The sequence below is a fragment of the Physcomitrium patens genome, chromosome 15 (genome assembly GCF_059467195.1).
Source record: "Physcomitrium patens ecotype Gransden chromosome 15, ASM5946719v1, whole genome shotgun sequence".
Taxonomy (NCBI): domain Eukaryota; kingdom Viridiplantae; phylum Streptophyta; class Bryopsida; order Funariales; family Funariaceae; genus Physcomitrium; species Physcomitrium patens.
This window is the reverse complement of record NC_143424.1, coordinates 6,323,411-6,340,797: the sequence shown is the minus strand read 5'-3', so window position 1 is coordinate 6,340,797 and position 17,387 is coordinate 6,323,411. Positions and strand designations below refer to the sequence as shown.

The 17,387-nt window shown below is 29.2% G+C and overlaps 1 protein-coding gene across 3 annotated transcripts; it reads right to left on the bottom strand.

Annotated features, from left to right (window-relative positions):
- Positions 1-1,231: 1,231 nt before the first annotated feature.
- LOC112292267 (uncharacterized) lies at positions 1,232-3,544 on the bottom strand. Of its 3 annotated transcripts, none has more exons than XM_024540576.2 (3): positions 3,319-3,544; positions 1,903-2,165; positions 1,232-1,581 (listed from the first exon to the last, which is right to left on the bottom strand). In XM_024540576.2, exons 1-3 carry the CDS (start codon positions 3,527-3,529, stop codon positions 1,381-1,383), a joined length of 675 nt encoding a protein of 224 aa, XP_024396344.2. In that variant the 5' UTR covers positions 3,530-3,544; the 3' UTR covers positions 1,232-1,380. The 3 variants fall into 3 exon arrangements, with proteins under 3 accessions (XP_024396344.2, XP_073395169.1, XP_073395170.1); XM_073539068.2 differs by lacking the exon at positions 3,319-3,544 and adding an exon at positions 2,925-3,054; XM_073539069.2 differs by lacking the exon at positions 3,319-3,544 and adding an exon at positions 2,841-2,949.
- Between the last annotated feature and the right edge of the window lie 13,843 nt (positions 3,545-17,387).

The following is a 17,387-nucleotide window of genomic DNA, read 5'->3' as shown; positions in this document are numbered from 1 at the left end:
TATGGAATTAGATATTAGTTTAGAATTGGTGGTAAAAAGTGGGATTGTTGAAGAAATGAAGTTGACAATCATAGCAAGGCTAGAGGTTGCAATAGAATTAAAAAATATATTTTTGAACATGGTGCACAACTTAAATTGCAAAGGAAGTGGAATAAAAAAAATAGAACAAAATATGAAATGTAAGTAGAATAGGGAGTGAGAAACGTGGTACGAATTTGGCAACAGGGATTTCGTTATTTATCTTGCATTACATTTTATAACAGCGATTGCATACAACATAACGGAATGTGATGTATCGTGAATAAGAAGTTACATTAATTGACCATGTCCCCTTGTCTCTTTCGTGAGTTTACATCCTCAGTCTCTTCTGTCTGGCGAATACTCCAATTCACGGCTTACGCATTGTAACTGTGTCGGTTCTGAATTGGTCAGCTTGGAAAGGTCAGAACAATATAATCGGAACAGGACACCGCTTCCGTTATGTAAGGATGTCTGATTCCGGAAGGAAACTAGGAAAGAATCCGAATGGATTTCTAAATGTCAAGGTTCCATCCGAGAGAACTTTACAAATGTCAAAAACCAACTTGGAGAAGGTCAGCACACTCAATCATACGACACCCTGAGTTGTGTGGGGATCATGAGTTTACGAAGTTGTTTCGTCCAAGTTGCACGCCTTCCAGTTCATGTAGTAATCAAGGGCTCCTCATGAACAACCGTGCATGGCCATCTATCGTCGACGTCCACCTCAAGATCAGTAGACATGGCCGAGTCCAGTTTGATTCTTCTTTCTACATTCAGATGATGGGTTAAATAAACATTCGTTAGCCACTACTTTTCGTGGATGTTTAGAAGATTTAGGAATAAGGAAGAACTTGAGGCACAAAGTACACCTGAAGTCCTTTGAGAGGAGCTGGTCCTCTCAAAATACGAGCTCAGTACCAAGTTTGAGAAAACGAACCACACAAGGTTTGACTTTACTTCAAAGCCAGACAACGAAATTTTGTAATCAAGATTGCCGCTTGACTATGACCACTCGAACTTTGATCGAAAATTGTAAGCTTACACATTTGTCTCCCCAATTGAGAAAGATCACCTTTGTTGTGTGGAGATTGGGAGTAATGCACCCTTTCGCAAGCAGTAAAGCAGGCAGGAAAACAAACAGTAATATGTAAAGAATTCTTGCAATCTATGCATGGGAAGTGAGATTGATTACATCAAGAACAGTGAGAAATTTCAGAAAATTCTCAAATTTCGAATTGGACAGTCCAATTTGGAAGACGCGTTAATGAATTCTTGACAGAGTTTAGACCCTAATTTACACAAGCGTTTAGGGTTTGAGTAGTTTGTACAGGCTATTAGTTATTCTGTAAAATTTGTCTATCACTCTTCATCGTTGCTGGAAGCGTATTCAGGACAGACTTGTGATTCGATGTAGTCAATCACTTGAGCGCACGTAGTCATTTTTCTAGCCTCTACGTATGAGAGAACCAAGTCATACTTCTTAAGCACACTCAACACAAGTAGAACCACGTCCCCTTTCTCGAGTTTAAGGTCCTCTTCAAAATTGGCATACTCTTCGACCTGTAACAAACGGCATGCTGATGTAAATTTGGCCATGTGCTCACGAGAATGTAGTCGACAAGGGAAATTAGCTGAGAGGAGACTCTAAAACTGCAGTGAAGCAACATCCGTGACATTGTAGTATCAAAGAAAAAAGTTACACGTTAAAGTTTCTGAGAGAAGAATCGATGACTGCCCGACAATTAACACTTGTTGGTCCAGAGGGTCTATTGCGGCAGAAACAATCAATAATATGTCGATGACTCATTTACTGAAAGAGGAAAAAATGAGCAAGTTGATTGATGGTTCATTCTCAATCAGTAGGAGGAATTAGTTACTCACCTTGGAGGAATCCACAGATGGACATGCTTTCACAACAGCTAGAACGCGATTGGCGATGTCGCTCCTTTCAAGTGGGCCGGTCCTAGGATAGGAATCAACTCGCTCTGGCCTGGTACATCTTAGAGCTTTTGATCGTCTCTGCAATCTGAAACTTCCATTTTCATTGTGCACTTTGCCCTTGATGTGCATGAGGAATGTAGTTTGTAATGACCGCAGAAATGTCCTTCCAGGCTGCATGACTTCGAATTTCAACGCCTTTACAGCTGTTCCAATCCAAAAACATAACTCATAAGACAAAAATGCACGCGACAGCGACTTAACTCAAGGTAAGCACCGAAATTCAAGACGGAACATTCTAAAATTCTTGTTATCTCAACGTAGCTTTCACCCCGCTCCATAAGCCTCAACTCCCTGAACAAATCGTGAAACCGTGTAGAAACGAATGAGGGTCAGTAGAAAACATTACAGATTATGCTAAACCGCAACTTCACCAGAAGATGCCCATTTCGCTACAACCTAACCACCGCTACAGATCATGTCAACGACAAAGAACCTACATGCGCAGGTGAAGTGTTTGATGGAACGAATAACCACGGTACCCTTGAGGATTCACTCCCAAGCTATCACTTCAATATTCTCCGAGCTACTCCGATACACCTGTTATTTATTCTAGGAGCCATCACGACAACACAGGCCGTAGCAGTACGATTCGCAATGGCCATATGGTAGGTGCCAATCGTTGTTAGAATCCTGTTTTCGGTGCGCAGATCCGGTATCGGAGGCTGTGATCGAATAGTTTACCCTAGTTGAACGCCGCGAGACGAAACAGAGCACAACACCATTCAGACAGCATTCGTGTACAAAACAGGCAAACTGGATACAATTCATGTACATGCGCGGCATCCGATGCTATTGACTGCCGAATTCGCAACACTCACCGAGCATCCTCGTTTAGCTGCTCTATATGTTTTTTAAGTGGAGGGCACTATGACACACTGATATACTCAGGGTATGTATCTTACAAGAATAGCCCGACATCGAAACGAGACTCTGAGTAACTTTAAAAATCTATGTCAGCGCGGTTTCGTGCGAGGGCAATCCTGCGTATCGACGTAAATAAAGAAAGAAGCAAGGGTTACTTCTGAAACAACACAGTCCAAGTCATTAATGAAAACGCCATTCCGTTACAGCTGAAAACTACACAATACTTAGGATATACTCCAGAAAAACAACGCTATTCTAATTACGAATTAGTGGTTAAATCTGAGCACCGAAAATCGTAAAAAGTTTTTAGTGGAAACACAACGCCATGACGACTCTAATTGTGCCCGAATTAAGGAGTGCTTCGTTGGACATGATGCCAAGTTTAGTGAAGAAGAGGCAAGGGGGATTAATGTTTTGTTGTCTAGTGCATACCTGGAGAAAGAAGACGGCAGCGATGAGGCCTCGTCACAATTGCCGCAGGAAACGGGAACAGTCTCGGAGAAGAAAATGGCGATGCATCAGCAACAGCGATGTCTAGATCGATTGTGTGATTATGGAGGAATGCTATTCTATTGTAACTATGGCGTCCGAGTTCCAGTCCCCACAACGTTTTCTTTGTCCAAAGAGCGGAATCCTTCGGCATTTTCAATCTTTTTCTATCGCTGATTTCGACGTTACGTTTCGTTTACTTTTCCATGTTACTTTTACGTTACTTTTATTTTTACTTTACGAAACTAATCTGAGATGAAGTGTACTGTGGGTTTGTAATCATTAAATGATTGTTAAAGAAATACATGTTTGTTAAAATTAAAAAGATGCTTTGGTATGCGAGAACCTCGTAGCATCGAATTTGTACTAGATACAGATTTAATTATTTTTTATTTACTGAAACATTAGGAAGGTCAAACTTAAAAATCCCAAAATCATGTGAGCTCTTATATATTTTTAGGTTCGCGTTGATATATCAGTAGTGGTGCACATTTAATATAAGTCCCTGCCAATTTGAGAGACCAGTTAATGTCACCTTGGGAATGTTGCTGATATGCTGTGATATACCCCTCTTCATTTTAAAGTTTTTTACATTTCAAACTTTAAACTCGGCCTCCATGTTAACTTGTAACCCCACAGCAACCCGCTCATTCATGCAACCGCACCACAATAAGAGGTGGGTATTCTATGTAATCGCCTCGTAAAGGAGGTTATATCAAATTTAATATAACTGCTTATATCCTTTGAAATCAATGCTAAAACCAAGAAGGTGTATATCATGATATCTACCCTTTTTTTTTAAAGTTCGATCCCTCTTAGAAACTAAAGATCAAACACTTTTATTTTTTAGAGTTATGCTTAAAAAATAATTAAAATTAAAGTAGCACATTGATAAAAGGAAAATTTATTTTAGTTCAGTAGATTATTTTTGTGTGTCTCTATATATACATATATACACACACACACAAATCATATATAACAAATATAAATATGTGTGTGTGTGTACATATATATATATATATATATATATAATAAAATATGAATTCTATATACTAAAGCAATTCATTTTTATTTTTAATTTTTTTTGTAAAAAAGTAAAATATATTCAACTGAATAAAATATATTTACAAACTTTCAAGTGATGTCTACTTTTTGTGAATTGACTGTGAAAATTTATTTTATGCAAATTCTTGAATCCTTTTTAAGAAAAATAAGGCTTTATCGCCGTCTTACCAATAGGCACCTTAAGTATTCTAACTATTGCTCAAATTTAATAGCATGTAAAAACAATAAATGTTAAACATAATATCTAAAATTATTACACTATTAAATAAGACATACTGACGGTTTAATTGATTATTTTTGCAATTTTCTTTGCTCTTGTGTCACCAAAAACTTGCTAATTTTTCATATTAGCTTTACTAATTTAGAAATTCTGATCATTAACAAAACTATGAAACACATCATAAAGTTTATTATCTGATTTGTGAAGTTGCATAACAAATGAACAGATAAATAAAAACATAAAAAAACATCAATATTTAATGTATGAAAGTTTGATTGACAATGATTAATTACAAAATGTTAATTTTGTTGTTTAGGTCCATTATTTCAAGCACTAGTAAAAATATCTAAGATGAAAAGAAATTAAAATATTCTTCTTGTATTTATATTAAAATGAAATTTATTGAAAATTATTTGATCCAACATGGTTCCAAAAATAAAGCTTGTAATATGATCAACTAAAACAAGTATTTCTCGAAAAAATAATTTTTCATAATAATTTTAAAAAAAACATAAAATTTATAGTAATTGCAAGAACAGAAATAGAAAAAATTTACGAAAATAAGTTTAATAATATATATAATTGATCTTGCTATAAATGTAACTAAAATTTACAACAATCTAAAACCATAGGATTCATGTAGTTGCATCCTATATTTATTTGCTGTTGCATTTTTAGGGTGAAGTCAAATTTTATTTTATTTTTCCCATATGAATAGTATTCTTTATTTTATATAATTTAAATTAAATTTTCTGTGATTGAAGTAGATTTATTTTGGTGTAATTCTTGTTTGGATTGCATGCATTGTGATCTATAATTGCAATGTATATATGAACAACTTATTTTAAATATATCACTAACATTACAGAGCCTTTTAATATTATTTTTGTATTATGTAAATAGCTTTGTTGATAAACAGAAATATAATATAATATTATTATTAAATTATATAAAATTATTTTTTCAAATTCAAGCAATTAACTCTTGATTTATGGTTTTTTTAGATCTTTTATATAATTTTCAAAATTAGAATATATATATATATATATAGATTTTTTTTTTTCAATTGAAAAATATTTTATTTTTCTTTTAAAGCGATTAAGCTAGTTTTATAAAGTTGTAAAAAATTTCCAGGTTTTTATTTCTTTTTTTGGTGCATACCAAAGTTTATAGATGAATGATGCAGTTTTAAATCTAATTTATTGTTACTACATTCATGATAATAATTTCGATAAAAAAAAAAAAAAAAGGAACATATATATATATATATATATATATGTATTTGGAACCCTCGTGTGTAAAATGAGTGATTTACACATCGAGAAGTTTGTGAAAGATTATAATACATTACAAATAAAAACTGAAAACACTTAAAATGCTATTTTTTTATAATAGATTTTAGTGATTGTTATTTTATGAATTAGATAATGTAGCAGACGTATATAAACAAACGCCAAATATCTTAAGCCAGTATCAAAACATTTCTAACCATGAAATTTAATGATTTGGTGTAATTAATGCTATTGTAAACCAACGTCAGAAGGACCTTGTTATATTGAAACAACATTAAAACATTGTTAACCATAATTTTTAAAATAAAATTATTAAGATTAGCTGTATAAATTTATAAATAATAATAATCATAATTTTTTCCAAATCAAAACTTGAAATCATAACAAAAATATCAATGTAACTTGATGAAAAAACCCAAATGCATGGCACAAGGTTTATGTGTACATGAGGGGAAAGAAAACAAACAAACAAAAAATGTTAAGATGTTAAAGGATTTTCAATTCATCCAGGTGGAGGTTTATGGAAATTCATATTATAGTTTGTGATCTAAATTTTTGCATGCTCTTTGATACAACAAAAATATAAAAAGCAAAAATACAGAAATCAACATCCACAACACACTTGAAATTTTTGTCATTATAGTTTACACATAAGACATGAAAAATTTAGGTTCAACTGAATTCTTCTTCTAAAGACATTTGTAATAAAACTTGCCTATCTTATTAAGTCAACTATAAGAAGAGTTAAAAAAAACTTAACTTTAGATGATTCTTTTATCTTCATAAGTAATGTGGTGTTTTAAAATGATTTTCTAACATCTGCACCAATCTACTATAAATAATACTTATAATGTTATCTATTGATATTATATAAAGCCTCAAAATCAAATCCTAGATAATAATAAATCATTATTGTAATTAACTGAATTTACAGAATAGTAAAAATTACATAAGAACTTATGGCAATATCTGAATATAAACAGTATTGAAAAGAATACATTGTGAAAAACTTGAAAACACATTAAATAAGAGTTTTAAATTTATATATATATATATACATATATATATATATATATATATATATATAGATTTTTCAATATAACATTAATAACAATTAGTTTTTTAATAGTTCGATTAACTATTTCTTTCTTTCTCTACAATTATTTATTTATTTATTTATTGCTGTTTCCTATTCTCTCCAGCTATTAAATAGCTACAGAGGTTTATGTTTTAATATATTGTTGATGTTTGTATTGTACCAATAATCATTCTTGTGCTTTTAACTTTTAGATAAAATTTATTTATTTATTTATTCATGTAAATACAAAGAAAATTTAAAGCCATATGAAATTATAAATATAAATATATATATATATATATATATATATATCATCTCAAAAGCAATTGAATATAGCAATTGATTCTTTGATTGCATTAGAATAGTTGCCAGCAATTGTAAAACCTTTGAAATAATAAAGGAGGACTCTCCATAGACTGCAAAATAAATTCATTTCTTCCAAGCTTTATTTATTTATACATACATATTTATATTATATATATATCTATATATATATATATATATAGAAAAATAGAGAGAGATATTTGAATTAGAAAATATCTAAGAGATAAGGAATACAGACTTGTTGATAAAGTTGATTGGTTCTTAGGAGTCCTTTGAAAAGTTATAATTTTTTGGCTGTTTTCATTTGAGAAGTCCTAATTAATAATAATACTTAAAAAAATAACTTTTACTTTTTATCTCTCTTTGGAAAATTAACCTATTTAAGAAGATTAAAAAACACATTTATATATTTTAAAATTTTCAAATACAAAAAATCTTAATAAGAAGTTTTTACAAAAAACATTGATATCCAGATATAAGAATTATTGTTCCAAAGACTTAACTTTAAATTTTTTTACCACATTTGAATTTAAAAAATTTAAATAAAAACCAAAAAATACCACTAAAATGTTATACCTATTACAAATTTCTACATATGTCAAAACAAAGAAGAACAAAAGAAGAAGAAGAAGAAGAAGAAGAAAAAACAAACAAACAAACAAACAAACAAAACAAACAAACAAACTAGATATATATAATATTGCCAAAGTTGATTTGTTAAAAATAATAATCCTTAATGATGAAAGGTGTAAAGTGACAATGGTCTATTATTTTTAGGATTTACATACAGTAATGTGTTGTATAGGTTATATTGCATTACTACGTCGTTGTAATAGAGAGAGTTTGCTTTAAAAGAGCATTAGGCCTTTGGCAATCACTAATTGGTCAAACAAGTTGTAAGTTTTTAAAACACAAATCTTATTCATAGCTTGTCTTTATGAAGAAAATCACATCAAATATACAACTCTTGGATGTACAAGAGTCTCCAAGATGTGACTAGATATCTTACTCTCACTTCTACTCTTATGGAGATTCCTTCCAAATTTATATCATCCAATATCTTTCAATCCAATCATTTAGTTGGATTCAAACTTTTTTATAAGTTAATTTATATCCTTAACTTCTTTTATAAAAAATATCAACTATAGATTTATTATAGACCTTCAAATATCACCTAATTTTTAGCATATGCTAAACATGTTAATTTTTAGACACCTATGTACTAAATCTAATATATTTAAAAAATACAATACCCAAATATTATATAATTTTATATACATCCTTTTAACATAATCATCTATAGTTGTAGAAATTTTGAGCCAAACGTTCGTCCAAATATTGAAGATATGGTCCAAATTGAAACTATTATGAAAAGAACTCACTTATAAACTCTAATTTTGAAGAATTGACTTCCAAAAGCTCTTTCTCCTTTGTTCCAGATCAAAATTTATTGTTTCATTTACATAAATCAAAGTTCATTAAGTTAGCTTTTGAATCTTACTTTTCAATCTCTAAAAGCTTTTATACAACTCTTTCTATTCAAAAAGGATGGTAGTAGGTACAATTTTAAGATACTAATTTAAAGCATCTATTTTTTCCTTACAAAAACTCCAAATTTCTTAATTTTCATACTAAAATTATAGTTCTCAATGCAAGCTAACAAATTCTCATCTCTAAACTTCAAGTGCCTATTCTCAAGTAGCATCAAATTCCAATATAGTCTCAAATAATATCTTGAAGCTTATTAGACATGACCTTCAGCCAATAGAAATGAAGTCTTCTATCAACTAGCCTTATACATCCACATGAAATGGTCTAGAAGTCAAATATTATACCTTTAATAACAAAGTCTTTCTAAATTTCTTACCAATATATTCTACAACTTCTATCTTAATTAAAAAATTTTAACTAGAAATAAATTAAATATATGTTTTATTTTTATTTTTATTATTTAGTTAAAAATCAATCTCTTATAATATTTTATATTATATTTATATATTATGCTACTTCTCATCATGACAATGTCATAAATGTTTGATGTATTAATAAAGCTTTTATAAGCTTAATGTATTCTATTATGGTTTTTTTATTTTTATACTAAAAAGAACTTGTGCTAATAGACACATGAAAGTTGTAAAATTATAATTTGTCATTTTTAAGTTAAAATTAATTATTCTTAAAAAAATTGACTAAAATAATATAATATTTTAAAATTATTATACACTAAAGCAAGAATATCTATATATATGGTATACTGTTCATCATAAAATTTCAATATGTATTGTTGTATTATGACTTGTCTTATTTGAAAATACATTGGGCACTTAATCGTCGAAGGTGAAGTTGTATTTTAAAAGTGTCCAAGAAATCTTAATAGATTTCATCCATATAAGAAAAATGTAATTTGAATTTCAATTCAAAAGTACTCAAAGCCAATATAAAATACTCAAAACATTCTTTTTAGTAACTTCAACCATACACAAACTCCAATTGCCTTATTACTTTTATAATTAGATAATTTTAAACTTTTTTTAATCCTTAATTCTAATTAGTGAACTTGAGTAAGTTATAACTCTTAATTTGACTATCTACATAGCATTAAACTTTTTATATAAATTCTACTATAATTCTTTTACAAGCTTAGAAAAAATTAGACCGATCCAACTTACAAATTATAAGTGACGTCCATAAAATTACACTAAAGTCACTCAACTGTCAACTCAAAAGTTGATGCACATATTCAAAGAGCAATTTTTCCTTCTCCAACTATTAACTTTAGCTCAAAATTGATGTATTGCTTAATCTTCAAGTTGTTTAATACTATGCTAAGTTTTACCTTGTTTCGACTAGTAGATCTTTAAATATCATAGAAATCCTATCTAACTTCAAACTGCCAACTTCTAATACTCTCTTGTATCAAAAATCAGATATCTTTCAATTGCATTGTTAGATTAATACAAAATTTTATGCACACTTAGTACACTTAATCAACCAAATACTATTAAATTTTTAATTATACATGTGACACCAATTGTACGAACTAGCCAAGAATGCTAATTCTAATTATATTCCATAAATCCAAAGTCACTAATACAAACTTGACTTTGAACAATAATCGCAAAGTCATTGCAAATCCTATGAAAATAAGCCTTATGCCTTTGAAACAAACTTGTAGCAAGTTTTTTAATTCTTATTGTCAATCTTCAAATATCTACCATGCTTTGTCCTATTCGGTATCACGGACATACATAAAAACTCTAATAAATACTTATATGATTAGGTAGGAATAGATAAAAGTCTATAAAAGTAGGTTAATTTCATAAGACCTTTTAAAAAAGCTTCCTAGAAGCTTCATAGATGCTACTTGATTTTACATGTATTTATAGTTGATAGCTAGGTTAAAAACTTGATCAATAAATTAACTACATATTGATAGCTTGTAGAATAAGCTAATTATGTGGCGCATGTGAATCATCAAATTGACTCACTTATTATTTTAGAATAAAAATATGCATTTAAAATACTTTAAATCATAATATATAGTAAGTAGTATAGAAATCCTTAGAGAAATAGAAAATAAGAATATTGATGGTGGAAATGGAGTCTTAATAAGTCTTAGAGACAATTATCCTCATTGATTTAGTATTTTTATTTTATGTTGAATATTAAGGATTATTTATTTAGATCAATATTTATATTAGTCTTCAATCTATATTTACTACTAATAAAAACTATAAATTTTAGTAGTTAAAAGAAGCATAAGAAAGAACGTCATATCATTTTAATTAATGATATAAAAAAATAGGATTTATAGTGGATTTAAATTAATTTTTATAATTATCAAAAATCATCAAGTTAAAAAAAATATATCCTTAAATAGATATTATCATTATAAAAATATTATATAATTTTTTAAATTTTATTTAGAATTTATTAAGAATTTTTTAGGAAATTTTAGAGCAATTTTTAAGATCTTGGTAAAAATGCATTTTATCACTTTGGGAGTCTTTATGAAGAAATGGAACAAGATTTGAAGGCCACACAAGGTTCTTAGGCTAAATGGATGTTTTTGAATACCATAGTGTGGTCAAAATTTCAAAAATGTTGGTCCTTCTAGTAGAAAATAGGAGGACCAGTAGCTAGTATAGTCCTTGTAGGAAGGGAGTGCACAAGTCTCTATAGGTTGTAGCACCTTGAAGGTAGTTAGGAGGATAAGACTAAGGCCTCATGGCCTCTCTTAGACACCCTTATATGCTACATTTGACCCTTGCTGAGGCTCGAATCCTTAATCTATAAGCAAATTACCTTTAAGGTAAAATATTTTTACTTCACTTTTTAATTATTTACTTCATATCTTTAAAACTTCATAATATACTCATAATAATTTGGATTTATATGTTTCTTATGTCATTGGAAAGATAATAAAATTATCTATTTAAAAATATATTTTTTATTTTTCACTTTTATTTTTTATTGGGTGAAAATACAGTGAACAGACTAAGACTTAGTTTTAAATGTTGTAATTGCTTCATGTCATTTATTTTAATTGCTTAATGGTTGTTCTTCTTTTTTTCTTATTATTTACTTACTTCAATTCATACCACCAATCACAAGCAACTCTTAATTGAGGCCATCTTATAACTTAGATTGAGGAGTGAAAATTTACACTCATAGCGCATATATAGAAAAACTTATCTTGTAAGTTAAGATACATGTCTTACAAAGTCAACATATTTTGAAGGTCCTATAAGACATTGCCACGTAGCTCCTAGTTAAGAGTATATATGGAGGCAAGACTGAAGCCTTCTTCACTATTGTCAATGCCTTTCTAATATTTTATTCTTGTTTCAAGACTTTCTAGTCTTTTTATTTTTGGTAATAGCCATTCTAGTTCAATATTATATCATCTTTGAATGACTTTTTAATTCTTTTTTTTGATATAAGAATGTATTGAGGATTTTCTTTCTTTAAGATTCATATCCTTGACAACTTGACAAGAGTGCTAATATATTATTTTTATCTTATTTTAGAAGTAAGTAAATTACTCTACTTCTATTATTATATTTTTAAGGTTATAATCTTTAATTAAAAAATCTTATTTTCTAACATTTTTTTTTACCTTAAAGAGAGTAGATTACCTCTCGTTGTGGAAACATTTTTATTAGAGGTTATAGATTACCTTCTTCTAATTTAACTTTTTGATTTTTTTGAGTTATCTATAGAAAGAAAAATTAAAAATACTATTCTTAGCAAAAATGAGAATAAAGTTGTAACTATTGTAAATCTTCATGACCTTGTCAATACTCTAAGAATAGAAATCTCATATATTTTCAATGTGAGTCATGGAAGTACTATGCCTATGCCTATGGAAGAAGTTCAGAGTTTATGACAAGAAGTTGTGCAGTCGAAGAAACCAAGTAAATCGACCTCACAACCAAATTCAATGAGTTTTGTTTTTACAAGTATGAAGGGGACAAGGATTAGTAAGCCTAAGAAGTTTGATGGAACAAAATCAAATTTTAAAGGTTTTTACAATAAGTCAAGCTCTATCTAAGGTTGCATTATTTCCAATATCTTGATGGATTTATTCAAGTCAAATTTATAGGCGCACTTCTACTAAGAAGTGCTTTCTCTTGCTTTGCACCTTTAATAGAAAAAGATTCATGATTCTTTTATGATTTGAATTCATTCCTAGAAGTGTTTACGGCCACATTTAGAGAAAGTGATCAAAAAAGAGTAGTTGAAATGAAGCTCTTATCTTTACAATAAGAATCACAATTAGCTACTATATATACTGCAAAATTTCAAAACCTTGTTTATGATGTGGATTGAAATGAAAAAGTCCTTATCAATCAATTTCAATATAAATTGAAGTAAAATATCAAAGACTTATTATTGACAATACAAAAGATAGAATCTTTAGAATAATTTATTATTCAAGCCATTGCATGTGACAATTGATTATTTGAAAGACATCAAAAACAAAGTGTTGCGGAGATATACATTTATTCCAATAGTTATTTATATGATTAGATAGAAGTAAGTAAATATAAATTAATTTTATAAAGTCTTCTAGAAAACCTTTTTAGAAGCTTTATAGATATAATTTTGACTTCAAATGTATTTATAGGATAAAAACTTGGCCAACAAGCTAACCACGTGTTGGTAGCTTGTGGAAGAAGTTAACTCTATATAGTAGCTTATAGAACAAGTTAATTATATGGCACATACATAGATAACTTACCTTGCAAATTAAAGCATGTGGCTAGCAAAGTCAACACATATTGGAGGTCCTATACAATATCGCCACATAGCTCTTAATTAGAGAGTATATATAGAGATAAGAGTAAAGCCTTCTTATCTCTTGTCAACACCTTGCTAGCATTTATTCTTATTTCAAGATTTTTTAATCTTCTTATTTTTAGTAATAGCCATTCTAATTTAATATAATATCATCTTTGAATAACTTTTTAGTTCTTTTTAGTGATAAAAGAATATATTGAGGATTTTCTTTCTTCAAGATTCATATCTTTGATAGTTTTACAAGAGTGCTAATAAACTATTTTTATTTTATTTTAGAAGTGAGTAGATTATCCTACTTCTATTGTTGTATTTTGAAAGTTGTGGACAATCCATCTTTAAATAAAAAATCTTATTTTTTAATACTGATCTTTTCCTTAAAGAGAATAGATTATCCCTCTTTGTGGAAATTTTTATTAGAAGTTACATATTACCTTCCTCTAATTTAATTCTTTGAATTTATTTGAGCTGTCTATAGAAGGAAAGATTATGGATGCTACTCCTAATAGAAGTGAGAAAAGATTTGCAATTATTGCGGATCTTCATGAGTTTATCAATACTCTTAGAACAGAAATTTCACGCATCATCAATGTCAATCATGGAAGCACTACTTCTATACCTATGGAAGAAACCCAAAGTCTATGTTAAAAAGTTGTGCAATTGAGGGTGCCAAGTCGATCAACCTCACAACCAAATTCAATGTGACTTGCTTCTACAAGCTCAAAAAAGATAAGAATTAGTATACTCGAGAAGTTTGATAAAGCAAGATCAAAATTTTAAAGGTTTTTATAATAAATTAAGCTTTACTTAAGGTTATATCATTTCCAATATACAGATGGATTTACTCAAGTAAGCTTCATATGCACACTTCTATCTAGAAGTGCTCTTTTTTAGTTTGCACCTTTGATAGAAAATAATGTATGTCTTTTTTATGATTTAAATTCATTCTTAAACTTGTGTTTATAGCCATATTTGGAGAAAGTGATTGAAAATAAGTAGCAGAGATCAAATTCTTATTTTTACAAAAAAAAGAACACCACATATGTTGCTGAAATCTATAACCTCACTTACAACGTTATCATATGGTAATTACTTATAGTATATAAAAATTAGTTAGATCATATAATATGTTCATAAGTCTTGGTGTATGTTAGAATGGTTAATAGATTAATTTAAAGAGAGTGGAAATAAAAAACTTTATTTTGAGTTTTATCTATTTTGATTATGGCATTTAAAAAATTATAGGATCTAAATATTTAATATGAAGCTTTGAGAGAAGATTAGAGTCTAAAAATAAAAACCTAAATTAATAGGAGGCTTATTGGAAGGAATGAAAGTAAGACATGGTTAGATGAAGGCAAGGAATGGAGATCTTCATTCCTATTGGTCAAAGGCCATATTCAATGGACTTCAAGGAGGCTATCTGAGACCTTATTAGAGATTCGGATTTCTCTTTTGAGATCATTTGAGCTTTAAAAGCTAGGGTCAAAAAATTTAGATTTTTGGATACAGATTGGGTACAAATTTAGTGTAATTTGGAATTTATATAAAGGAATTATTGGTGCTCAAAGTTAAGGTGTAAATTAAGTATCTACTGTCACTCTTTGGAGCATAACATATGTTTACAGAGAGCAACAAAAGATTTGCAATTGAGGTTGGAGAGAATACTTTTTTGAATACACCTTTCATATAATATTTGATGAAATTAGAGTTTGAATAAAGAAGTATGAAGGCTAAGTCTGCACATTCAAATCAAAGGCAATAAGTAAGTGATTTTGTTCATAGTAATGTTTGGAGCCATATCTTGAGTTTTTGGATGAATTTTTGACTCAAACCTTTTACAAAAGATAGATTAATGTATTAAGAAGCTAAATATATAAATTTTATAGTATTTGAGTACTTAGTTTGTGAAATATGACGAAAATTATATGTAGGTGTGTAGAATAGATATTAGATCATTTCTGTAAGATATTGGTAAAATAGACTAATAGTCTATAGAATAGTCAGTTCAAGAGGACGGATGGTTAACTTAATTATTAAAAGCGGTTAATTATAGGATTATGGTTAGAATCTGAGAATAGGGAGTAAGTATATAGGAGTTGTAGAAGTTAGTCTGAGTACTAGACTGTGATAGTTATGAGCTGGGATTAAGCTTGGTGCTACCTCTTTGTTTTTTTTTGTTGTTGAAAAATAATGGATAGTTTTTGAATACTGAGAAGTGAATTTGTGGAATAAATCAAAGATTGATTTATGAATTATTGATTATATAATTTGAGCACTTAGTGATTGAATTATATGAAGAGTTATTCAAAGATTATGATTGTTGTTTATTGAGAGCTGTGTGTGTTTTGGATAGAGGAAGTCTATGATTACAAAAATTATGTGAATTCAGATTAGTTGGAGTGAAGTCTATCATTTCTAGTATTGGATGGAAATTATGTGTTTTGAGCGATCTTTTGAGAGTGCAAGGTTACACACTATTGTTATCAGTTGATGAAGGAGTATTATTACTGAGAGAAAATATTGTAATATTTTTTAGTATTTTAGTGGTTTGAAATACAGTTAATTGTGTGACCCTAACAAATAAAACCAGGAATGTAGGCTTTTCTTGTGTTCGAATTTCTCTATACATGTTTATTCTGAAAGTAATTATAGAATAAGTAAAATGATAATGACATTTTGGCGTCGCTGCCAGGGATAGATAATAGCATTGAGTGTTAGAAATTAACTGCCGGTTTAGTTAGATGGGAGTTAGAAAACAAATTCAATAGAATATAATGAAAGAGTATGGTTATTAAGAATGAGAACTTAACAGTAAATAGAATACGGCACTTGAAAGAAAGAATAGAGAGATTGTAAGAAAAAAAATTATTGCATAATGAGCAAGAACAAAAGTTAAAAAAGAATCATCGACAAAGTTGGATTAAACCATGGTTGCAGGCTTGTTGGCATATCCAAGTATATCTAGAAGCTCATCGACATTAAATATTTTAGAAGTATATACTATTAGAAAAATTGCCAAGAGTACTCGTAGAAAATTTGGTCAATAGACTAGTGTTTTCCTTGAAGCTGTTAACTGCAAGTGGAAGAATCACAGAAGAATTGGATACTCCATTGGATACATTTCTAATAACAAAAACTTCCAATTCTGTCAAAATTGGTTCCATAGAGTGGCATAAATTACTGGTCAATAAGAGCCAATTTAGTATATTTCAAAATCCATCATTTTTATCTCCAATTCAACCAAATAACTTAGTAAGAGATAATAATAGTGAATTGAAGAAACTTGAAAATTTAGAAAAATCAATTGAGAAATGTGCTAATTATTTTAACAAAAGATTAAGTGGAATATTGTTCTCTTCAATGGCGATGAGTGGTCCAGTAGTTCCAATAGTAATACAAATGGTGACTTGAGTGATTGCATAACAAGTGTATCTCCATTATCTACTATTAAGGATTTTCCAGATGTGGATCCCGATCAACATTTGTCTCAGTTTTTGATAGTATGTGTAGCCAATAATAGAAGAACTGAAGATATTTGGTTATGATGGTTGCAAGCAACCTTGAAATACATGGCAATTGAATGGTACAACCGTCAACCAATGGATCAATTTCTCAATTGGGAAGCATTGAAGAATACATTTTTAATCCATTTTTATCGAATTGGTTTTAAGGATCGACTTCGAGAAAGATTAATGACTAACAAAATGGATCCAAAAGAGGTAGTGGAATC

Coding starts and splice junctions, on each gene's coding strand:
- LOC112292267 (XM_024540576.2), bottom strand. CDS start 3,529: ATGCCGAAGGATTCCGCTCTTTGGACAAAGAAAACGTTGTGGGGACTG. Junction 2,166..3,318: donor CTGCCGTCTTCTTTCTCCAG/GTATGCACTAGA, acceptor GGATTGGAACAG/CTGTAAAGGCGTTGAAATTC. Junction 1,582..1,902: donor CATCTGTGGATTCCTCCAAG/GTGAGTAACTAA, acceptor CGTTTGTTACAG/GTCGAAGAGTATGCCAATTT.